We start from the raw sequence: 11,412 nt of genomic DNA, 5'->3' as shown, positions 1-11,412 counted from the left end.
ATGAACAAAGATGTTGGTGCTAAATGAAGATGGGAGAAAATTGACATCTAAATAATTAAAAATTAATCTGAATTTGTCCCAAAACTTGATTGTGGGTTTGACAGAATAAGAAAATTATTAGATTATTGACACCAAGGTATTGATACAAAGATACTACGCATCACCAGTTTAGGTATCAGCTACTCTATTAAAGTATCCATAGATATTTTTGGTTATTAGGTGAGTTACTCGAGTGTTTTGTGCGGAAGCAGACATCTGAGTATTCAACTGCTCCATCAGTGACATGACCAGAAGAGCTGAGAGTTGTGCGTCACCCTTGGCAACAGCACAGGGGCAATCTTACCATTAGGCGAAGGTAGGCGATTGCCTGGAGCCCTGAGATGAAAACTTGGTAAAAATTAAGAAATTAATTTCCACACTCATTATTATCAAACTGTCATAAAAAAACAAAATCACTGAAATGAAATGAGACTTTCAGGGTTTCATCAACAGGAAGCTAGCAAGTCCAGAGAGACTTTTTGAAGAGATAAAACAAACGCAGCATTAAAATTAAGTGTTGTAATATCAAATACTAAAAAGTAAGAGAGAAATGTGTTGCTGAACGTCATAGAACACAGACAGACAAAACAAGGAAATGAAACTGCATTGAGAAAATAGTCTAAATGTTTGGAGGATAGTCATAAAATTATTAGATAAAAGTAAAACTAAACAGGAGTAGTTTTAAAATTACAAGGAAAATAGCTAATTTTTTTATCAAAATTATGTTCAGAATATCACAATTTAGTAGAATATATTTGTAAAATTATGAAAAGTCAAATTTTTGTAAGAACAAAGTCGTAAAATAATGAGGGGAAAAAAACAAAATGTTGCTAACATATAGTCTTAAATTTAGGGAAAAAGTCAAAATTATTGGAAAAAAGTTGTAAAATTATGCAGAAAAAAAGTCAAAAACTTAATTTTATTCTCTCATATATCTTTGTTCGTTGTGTCCTCCATTATGAGGAAAAAGAGAGAGAAGGTGAGGTAAGATACAAATATTTCATTTAGACATTTTTTTCTATGTAATTGATGCCACTCCTTAATGAAATGTTTTGTTCCAAAATTTAGATTTTTATTTTTTTTTGTCTACTTTATAAAAACTTGACTGAAATGATTGACCGCTGCAGAAGACCCCATTATTGTTCCCCTGAGGTCCTCAAACTTTAACATCCACCACTGGGTACAGCACGGCAAAACGAAGTTTACTTTACAAAACAAAGTTGTTACCTATTGACTGTTTCTAGGATAACAAATAAAATGCTTGAGGAAAAAAAATCCCCACTAAAAAATCATTGAACGTTTTATGCTGAAAGTAATCTGTATTGTATACATGTGGCATCACCATCACCACTCAGAAGCCATGTTTCCCTGTTTAGTGCCGGTGTGTGAACCCAGTTCCTTTATATTTAGTTTTTCTCTAAGAAAGATGGACTTTCTTAACTTACGAGCAGAGTTTTGCTGAATTAAAAAGCTTTCTTTACACGTCTACTTTTAGAAAAATATCTGTAAATGTGGTGCAGTGAGGAGCTCTCTTTCATAGTGTGATAGTTGGAGCAGATTCTCTTCTTTGTGTTTTTAGCCGTCCTGGTCAGAACTCGTTTGGACACAATCAGATTTCTACAGAGCGCATTTTCACAATATTAGTAACTTTACAAAGAGGCAAGAGGCCTAAAAGTTCACACAAACACAAGAAAAACCGGGCTTCCTCTCATGGATGATCTGAGAGTTCTAAATCCCAGGTCAAGACGTTTTATTCTTCGTTTTACTACAGTTTTAACTTTATTTAAAAAATTAGGCCTTGTTATTATTAGACATTATTTACCTGTGTGTTGGGTTTTGATTTTATGTTTTTTTTTGTTTGTTTTTTGTAAAGCACTTGGATTCTTTCTGTGAAATAGGAAATTAAACTACTTCTTTTATTTTTTAATAAATTGACTTTTTCTCCTAAGAGGAACCATTTCTCAAACCAGGTCACTGGCTTTGCAACATTCAGGATGTCCTCATGCTATAGTGGAGGTGTGGAAACCCTAAAGCTGGTTTCCATGACAACCAGGTTACTTGAGCGCATGTATGGTCTGAATCCGGCCTGATCAGGCAGAGGAACCTGTAACTCCGCTGCTCCCAAACCTGTTTGAAATTGCCTCAAGGAAGTTTCTGGAATTTTACTCTTTGTTTTTAATTTAATTATATTTGATGCAAGAAAAAGTATTTTTTTGTATTGACCCCGGGTTTAAAACATGCAAAGAACTTCAGAGCAGAGTCTCGGTTTCCTGCAGGGAAGCCAAATTCCATCTCACTTTGTTTTTTTTTATTATTTCTATTAAAAATCTATTGAAATTGTCTAATTAAAAACTATTTTCTAATGAGGAATGGAATGATAGAATTATTGGGGGCAATATTGTTTTGCTTCAATGAAAATGTTAGTATATTTTGTGGGTGAAATGTAATTTGAGTCAACAAAATAAACTCATTTTTAACAAATCTGGCCTTAATTGTTTGTTTCTTCATAATCAGGCGGCTGCCATGGACCATGACGACCCAGAGAGACCAGGACGAGATTCTCCTGGACCTGATGCTTCCCACAGACCTGTAATTTTCTGTCCTGTTTTAAAGTTTCATCCACTCTGGTTCTCCTGAGCACTGAATCTTTGAGTTTTCCCGATCAGAAGAAAGCAGCAGTGCTTAAGCACTCCCTAAAGAGCCGGCGGAGTTCAAAGGTGAACGCAGAGGACTCGGCGGAGGACCTGGAGGATGGGGTAGTGGACAGACGAGAAGGATCTAAAACGGTAACTCCTTTAGGCTTGTCTCACATTTGACTTCAGTTGTTTCTAAAACTGTCACAGAACTGCAGTTCTGCAGTACTGTTGAAGTGTTTGTGCTGTTGAAAGAGCTACAGGCAACCAAACTGTTTAAACGACCTCAAAGGAGAACCATACTTCAACGTCATATTTCTGGGGATGCACTTGCTCTCGCCTCAATATGACAACAACAGAACCCCAAAGACACACATAGCATTACAAAAAAGCAGAAGGTTTTGATACAAAGCAGCCAAAATTCTTAATCCGAAGGTCAACGTTCAGAGAAGATATGTGTGGAATAGTGATGGCCTTGTTGGAGGGAGTGTGATGGTATGGGGCTGGCAGAGGGGTTTGAGAATCTTTACAGTGTAACCTCAAAGATTCTCATTTATCAGTGGTTCCTTTTAGAATTCAGAGAAAAGATCCTAACTGGGTTGGTGCAGTGGTTGGCGCTCTTCCCTCACAGCCAGAAGGCCCTTGGTTCAGGACCCGGTTGGGATATTTTTGTGCATGTTCTCCTGTGCATGCATGGGTTTTCTCCAGGGTCAGATCAAAAACATGCTTAAAGGGTGACCAAACACTGAATCAACTATTTTTTGTCTGTTGACCTCTACGAATGAGGCTTTAAAAGTGCTGTCTGTTGGTCCTTGCCACATTTTTGACTATTTAGAATAAACTTGTTTAATTTCTGAAATTAGTCTAAAACTGTCTGTGTTGAAGTGAGTTATTACAGTTGAATTGTGATCAGTCTACTGGTGTGAGTCCCACATCATTTCAAGCTGCAGCTCCAGTATAAAAGCCCCGCCCATCTTTGATTCTGTAACGGTCCGTCGTTATCTTTAGCATGAAGTTAGGTAACAATAGTTGAGTCCAATTGGCATTGAATCCATTGAACTCCGTCCTGATGATGGGATTTCCAACATTTCACTCTAGCCTTTATTAGCTATGATGCTAGCAGCATTTTACCACTGAGACACGGGTCCCCTTCAGTCTGCACCATGAGCATCTGGCTAGAGAAAAGGTGGAGGAGAAAAATCCTCACCCTCCACAGAAAGTTCATATTGAAGACTCTAAGTTACCTGAAGCTAACCTCACTGTCAATCATAGACCCAAACCACACCTCCCCGCTCAGCCCACCCCTTTTTTAATTTATTTGTCAAATCTGGGCTGAGATTGGAGTCGGCCTCCTACTGTCCTATTGTGTTACCCTTTAAGTGTGTTTAGGTATGTGGGGAAGTGTGTACCCATTGACATGCTGGTGACCTGTCCAGGACGTGTCCTGCCTGTGACCAGGCTCCTGTAACTCCAAAAGGAATATAGCAGTTTAAGAGAATGGATGGATGGAAAACATTTCTCATGTGGAAGCAAATAAATACCAAATTAAGTGGTAAAAAGCTGCTTATGGACTGAGGAACCAGTTGATCACATTTATTCTAGAAGGACTTTTTGAAGCAAACATTCACTTTGATCATAAAGATTAGAAACAGTAACTCGACTAACGTAACAAAGTAAAAAAAACCTGTGTGCTGTAGTGAAACACTTTTTCCAATTATATTTACAGACTTTTGTTACTTCCCACTTCTGTCTCTTTACACTCTCTGACCTTCATCATTTTCCTCCTCTTCCTCTCCTGTAGAAACATTTCAAAGGGAAGCGTAAAAGCAAGACGACCAACACGCTGAGTGAATCCAGCGAGTGCAGCTCTCAGAGGTCTGAGACGGCCTCAGCGGTGAGTTCAGGAACTCGACGTTGGAACGCGTTTCCAGAGACTACAGATTTATCATCGTGTGTTTTTTCTGTAGGAGGGGTTTGCCGAGGAAGACCAACATGATGAAGAAGACGACGGCGATGACGACCTCTACAAACCGGTATCTGTTCTTTAATCTCTAATTTCATGGAAAAGTGTCATTTTTACTGAGTCTTCTTCTCTTTCCTGTCAGAAAAAGTCATCAAAGATGAAAGGTTTTAAGAAAGGGAAGCGAAAGGTGAGTCTGCAGGTCTTCACTGTCCCCCTGTTGTCAGACGTCGATCAAAGGAGAATAAAAGGTTTACTTTTGCAGAGTAAGTCCAAGCATCAGGAGGGTAAGGATCCAGCAGGAGCTGCAGGAAACGAGCACCTGTCTGAGGCTGCTAAGGTGAGCACAAACATTTAGAAGATGAAGAGTTTTACTGAGGTCACAGTCTGCTCTCTTTTATTGGAGAAGTTTGAGTCCAGGGAATTCTTCTTTACATTTCCCAGAGTCGCTGCACAGCTTGTTCCGCTGTTTCCATGTCTTTGTGCCTCTCAGTTATAAAGCAAACATTGGAGCACTTCTCCTTACAGGAGGATTTCCTCTGACATGAACTGGCTGGTGTTTTCCTGAACAAAGAGGCCGTTTTTTTGCCTATGAAATGAAGCCAAACTGGTTTGGCTGCTTAAAGAGAACATGTCAAATCTTCCTGGTGTGTTCATATGTTTTTTTTACCCCCCTTGTAGGCCGAGTGGCTAGCTGCTCAGAAGGATGAGCGCACCGTTGCTGGCGAGGATGAAGACGAGGACGAGGATGGGGTCAGTTTGATTTACAAACACTTAATCAAAATGAACATTTTAAAGTCATTTTTACAAATATTTCCTTAAAATATGTTTTCCAAATATGGATTGTGTTTGTCTCTCATATCAGCTTTCTTTTTATAAACACAACAGATTCATATTAAGCTAAAGAATAAAGTAAAATGTTTGGATGCTACACACTATAGTGAATGTTTTCTTCTACTTGTGTGGACGCACAAAGAATGTGCAAACAGATCTAACCTTCTTTTGTGTAAATGAGCTCCATACTATGGCTATTAGGGCCACCGTGAAAGAAAGAAAACACTAGAATGAAGTCATAAAAATAGGAGAAAGTCCAATTTACAGTATGAAAATGGAGTCACAAAATTCAGGAAAAAAAATCTAGATTTTAAGATGGTCGAGTTGTAAAATTATGAGAAGTCGTAATTCTACAACAATAAAGTCGTAGAATTATGAGGAAAAAGTCCAAAATGTATCAGAATAGAGTTGTGAAATTATAAAGAAGTTAACATTTTGTAATAAGCTGCAAGAAATGAACTCTTTAGAGAAATCGGGGTTTAACTAATTTACCTTTTTAATCAATATAAACTAATCAAACAAATGAACACATATTCTTTAAATTCCTCCAAGACAAAATGAAAAATTATCCTCTTATTCGTTTTAGTCTCTTTAGACTTTTTAGTCTTGTGTTCAAAAAATATAGGTCCACCAGGAAACAGAAGTCCAAAAAAAAAAAGGAATGATCCCACCAAAATTGATGTGGTTGTGGTTTCCTCCCTTAATCCATCTTTTGTGGGTTGGTTATCCTTTTTTATTTTTTTCTGGGGTCCCTCGTAGCCTTCCTCTGCCTTTTGTCTTATTCCTCCATATGTCAGCCGCCAACGCACCAAACGTCTCTCCTTTTAGTTCCTTACTGGTGACTCCACCCACTTCCTCCAGAATTCACATAATATAACACAAAATTTGACACCATATAGAAAAAACAGTCTCTATTAGTTTTAGAGAAATAGTATTTTCAAACAACTGTGGACTTTATTCATATCAGTATTTATTTATTTTTTCCTTTGTGGCAATGCTACAATTCTATGTGAATAAACTTGAAAAATTATGAGAAATATGTAGTAATTTTTTTTCTAGACTGAACTTAGAATTATGATTAAAAAGTCGATATTTTACTATAACAAAGTTGTAATTTCTTAAGATATGAGTTAAGCATTATCTAGATTAAAGTTGTGCATTTATGAGGCAAAGGCTGTTTACTAAAAGAGCCTTTTATCGTGTTTGAGTCTGAGAGCATTGTAAGCGGTTACTTCAGTATAAGTTAATAAGTTAAGAAATACTTTAAGTCCCTCAGTGAGTCAACATTGATTCATCATAAATATAAGGACATTGGAAGGTTTCTTCAGGAGATTCTTGACCAACAGAGTGGATTTCAAGCAGATGAGAGAGGGTCCAAACGTGTAATAGCACATGGATTCTTACAATAAACTAAAGTCTGATGGCAACACCATGAATGGTTGTATTGATGGATTCAGTAGAAGCATAATGTGGATGCCGGCTTACAGCCAACTTTATTTTCAAATGTTGTTTCTGGAGCTCTTCACAACATTCCTCTTCCTCTTGTAGGACACGGACAGCTTGATGGAGTGGTGGTACACCGTGGAGAGTAAGTCTCCCTTCAATTTAAACCCAAGCTAGATTAATTTCAGTGAAAGTCTTGACTCTTTGGTTCCTGTGCTGTTTGCATCTCAGAATGGGATGAGGTGCTCTCAGATGAAGAAGATGCAGCCGTCATGAAGGACGAGTCGAAGTGAGTTTCTGTTTTCTATCTGGCTTTAAGTTGGACAGTTTGAGTAGGGCTGAAGATGCTTCAGTGGTGTCGCTCTGCTGGGATTGTCTTTTCAACTGAATGCAAATTTCAAACATTCAAAAAAGGAAAATTACATTTTAATAACAATTGTCACTACCAGAATAGTCTGTGAAGATCCTGTCAAATGAAGCCGTACTGGTTCAAACTAGTTCACCATCATGATATGATATATCCCAAGTCTGTACTAGAACACATTTTCACAATTTTTTAAATAGTATGACTTAGACAAAACCCAAATTTTCAGCATAAGAAGGAAAAAAATAAATAAACAGAATGAATGTAGCTTATCCAGTTCTTGGAAATGGTTTAGTAGCCTGAACAGAGCTTGAATTGGTGCTTTAAAAATAAAGTAAAAAAAAAAACAAACCACAATTTCTTTCCAGACATATTTCAGAGTGACAGGATGAAGGACAGCGCTTGAATTTGGCTAAGATGCTTAATTTACATCAAGGGGCCCCAAGCTGTGGCCCGCAGGCCGGATCCGGCCCTCCTCCACATTTGGCCCGCCCCCTAAACACTGTCAGATGCCCATGATTTTTGACTTTCATTACTGATATTTCAACAAAGGTTTGAACTTTGAAAGTGTAAACAAGGGAGAAAATTGTGAAAATGTTCATGTTTTTCTGAAAAAAGTGGAGAAAGTAAGTAGTGAGTAGTTTAACATCTGTAATCCTAAATTGCAGATTTCACCTTCATGAGTTATTTTTAGAATTTAACTCCAGCAAGAAATGAAGGAAAAAAAGAGTTTCACTTTCTATTTGTTTAGAAAGCACAAGGGTGGGGATGCAAAGTTTATTACCGTTTCACGGGCACATGGGAAAGACGGAGCGCGGCAGGTGTGACAACACAAAAGAAGAAAAATCTAGAACTATTTCAGTTTTTTGATAATAGGAAGGTAGAATGTAGAGTGTGTTAGATATGAATTTCAAACAGAACCGACTCAACACTCGAGATAAACGTCTCCAATACAGAGCAGATCATTACTTTTGTCTGTTAGCCTACAAACCGACCACTGCCCCACATCAGACAAGAAACAGTCATGTGACCCTCAAAAAAAAAAAGGGTACCCCTTAATTACATGACAGTCTGCACTGGAGCTCTATTTTCTCCCACGTGGAAGTGAACGCGTATTTCATCGCTCGCATCACTTTGATCCATCAGGTCACTGAACTAGAATCGTAGATGTGAAGTTCAGCAGAACTTTGGCCAGCCTTGCTTTGAGAAAATCCATGAAGCTCCGCAATCCACGTTTTTATAATAGTGGCATCAACGTGGCACAGAGTTTCGGTTCATTACCTATGTCAAGTAGAGTCTAAGTAGCACATGTCTCATAAGAACAACTCTGAACATTTAAGACCAACTGGTCCTTGTTGTAAGAGTTCAGACCAGCGACAAACCAACGCCAGATCTAGTTTTAGAGGTGCTCAAAGAGGCTCGCTGTGTTTCCAACTGGGGGTGTTGATGCGGAAAATGCTAAAGGACGCCCAAAATAATTAATTAAAAAACGTCTTGTCAACATTTTAACCCTTGTGCTCTCTTTGGGGTCCAGATGACCTCACCCTTGTACTGATGTGTAATCCCTCCCATGACAGACGTGGACAGGATTTTATGTCTGCCACGAACACCAGTGAAGATAAAAAATCCTTAAAAAAAAAAAGTCAGCCCACTGTCTTGTGGGGTCCAAATGACCCCACTTTTAATGTAAACATGCCTATGATAGCACATCGATTAAAGTATTGCACAATTAAATATTGCGATAAATCACCAAATCGATTTTTCCCTACACCCCTAGATAACAGTTTGCTAACAGAAACATTGAAACTAGATCCGGACTAAGTTTTACCTCCAAAATGTATTGGTTCTGTTGCTCCTCTAAGTTCTGTCACCTGCTGCTTTGACCCTGCAGGTCCTTCACCATTCTGGCGGACAAGGTTGACCGCGGCCTCCGCGTCTTCAACAAAATGTTCACGGAGCGAGCCGAGGTGCTCTGGCAGTCCGTCATCATGCTCCACACGCTGGCCGACGACATCAGCGAGTTTCACCACAAAGCTAAGATTGCTGGCATCACTGGGGGCACCACCACCGCCGTGGGGGGTATAGCGGCCATCACGGGCTTGGTTTTGGTGCCCTTTACCTTGGGGGCCAGTCTGGTGATCACCGCTGTGGGAGCGGGAGTGGCTGCGGCCGGAGGCATCACCTCGGCGTCTGCAGCCATCTCTGACAACGTTAACAACAATAACGAGCGCAAGAAGGTGAGACGAGGAGCTCTCCACTCACTGCAAACACCCTCTGTCTGCCTGTAACTCTGACCACGACTGTCTGCCTTCAGATGGAGGTTCTGCTGAAGGAGTACGAGGACCAGCTGGAGGACATCGCCAACATCCTCCATTTTGTCAATCAGGGCTTGTACAGACTGCGCGGCCACCCCTTCCTCAGGTCGGGGACGCAGCATTACTCGCAGGACTGGGAGATCCGCAGGGCCGTGCAGATGATCAGCATGGTGGACTCTCCGGTGATGAAGGCCACAGAAGTGGCAGACAAGGCGGTCTCCTCGCTGCAGGGCCTCTTCAAGGGCATGGACGAGTACTTCGTCAAGGAGTCCCGGGAGCTGAAGAAAGGCTGCCGGAAGGAGGTGGTGGGCCGCATCCGGGAGGTGGCCGGCGTGCTGAACGACAGCCTGGTGGACCTGAACGCCATCAGGGAGGAGCTGCAGGAAGCTACTGGATTCATATAAGCAGCAGTGCCCCCTGTTGGCCATATTATTCTTATTATTTTTTTATAAAGGTTTTTCCAAGACGGATTTTTATCATCCTATGCTGTAAATAATTGTCAAGATTCAGCTTCTGACTGTGAACAAGTCTGCTTATCATTCTGCTCCTTTTTGCTTTGCTTCAGCACTGGAGTTTATGAATTGCTTTCAGGGAAATCACTCGGGTGGAGTTGTTTGCATAAAAATTCCAACTTTGATTATCTATGAATATTTATAGACTTATATTTTTACCAGAATAGATTGCACGTGAGGTATGAGTTATGCAGGCACCGTTCAAAAGGTGAAAAATGTTTTTCTGAAGTTAGTTGTTTGAATTTTCAGCACCTGTTTGAGTAAAAATGATTCATAATTTATTTTGTGTTGACTAGCTACATTTAATATTTCTATATTTCAGCACAGAGAGGACTGTCTGTTTGGTTCCATTTCTGTAACACCTGTTTGCTTCAGTGATGCTTTCATGTCTCAAACTGAAGTCCCTGTTGATAGAAATGTCACCCAGTTGTGCGGTTTTCCTGTAAATACTCAACATACATGTGCTGAGAAGTGTTTGTTGAACAGGTGCTGTTTTTATTTTAAGGATTTGTATTTGATGTTTTAAAGTTGTCCTAAAGTGAATAAAGGAGTCTGTCAAGATTTTGAAAACTGTGAATAAACAGATGTGACCTAATCATTATTTTGAATTTTCTGAACAAACGGAGCAAAGGCAAGTTTGTTTCAAGGATATGTTTACGTGTTTTTTTTTAAGATTCTGGAATCAAAGTTAATAAACAAATTACATTTTTAAAAATTCTTTTCATCTGAGCATTTATTAAAATATTTTTAAATGTGAATTTCAATGTTTTATAGACAAAAGCTTGATGTGGTTCAAACTCTAAGAAGTAAATTCTGATCAAATTCTTTTTCTGCAGCACCAAATATTTTATTCAAAAAAGACCCAGGCAAGAAAAATGTGCGTGCCCTGCCCCTCTTTTGCCACACGAAAATAAGCCTAATACCTAAAAGTTTTGGAGGCTTGAGCATGATGCAGCCCCACCTTTGCCGTCTGTCTGCCGGGATATTGAACGACTGAGCTCCGCTGGACACCGGGAAGTTGACTGCAGCGAGAGAGCCGCGGTGGGATGGGGCCATTTTTTTTATATAGAGCCTTTTCATAAACCCAGTTTTCAATATGACCGCTAACTTTTATAATCATAAATTGCATATTTATAATACTGCAAAAAAAAGAAAAAAATTCAGATCCACTTAGAATGTCTTTGTTAGGATCAAATTCAGGTTCAAGTTCAAACTAAGGACTTTTCCTTTAGGTTCAGCTTTCCAAGTTTTTAAAAATATTTCACAACAGTTTTACTTCTCAATTGGTTTAAAAACCCATTCCAATGAAAAT

At 39.2% G+C, this 11,412-nt stretch overlaps 1 protein-coding gene across 1 annotated transcript in view; it reads left to right on the top strand.

Annotated features, from left to right (window-relative positions):
- The window catches only part of LOC112156477 (muscle M-line assembly protein unc-89), a gene marked incomplete in the record, with an annotated part of 21,827 nt that extends 11,132 nt beyond the window's left edge, over positions 1-10,695 (top strand). The window contains 11 exon segments of the mRNA XM_024288777.2: positions 2,554-2,628; positions 2,706-2,825; positions 4,474-4,566; positions 4,640-4,705; positions 4,778-4,822; positions 4,898-4,972; positions 5,314-5,385; positions 7,015-7,054; positions 7,141-7,198; positions 9,165-9,510; positions 9,588-10,695. Coding sequence (XP_024144545.1) covers positions 2,554-2,628; positions 2,706-2,825; positions 4,474-4,566; positions 4,640-4,705; positions 4,778-4,822; positions 4,898-4,972; positions 5,314-5,385; positions 7,015-7,054; positions 7,141-7,198; positions 9,165-9,510; positions 9,588-9,992 — 1,395 coding nt within the window.
- Between the last annotated feature and the right edge of the window lie 717 nt (positions 10,696-11,412).

Source organism: Oryzias melastigma, linkage group LG18 (genome assembly GCF_002922805.2).
Source record: "Oryzias melastigma strain HK-1 linkage group LG18, ASM292280v2, whole genome shotgun sequence".
In the NCBI taxonomy this organism is placed as follows: Eukaryota; Metazoa; Chordata; class Actinopteri; order Beloniformes; family Adrianichthyidae; genus Oryzias; species Oryzias melastigma.
The sequence above is the reverse complement of the archived record's forward strand: the minus strand, read 5'-3'. Positions and strand labels throughout refer to the sequence as shown.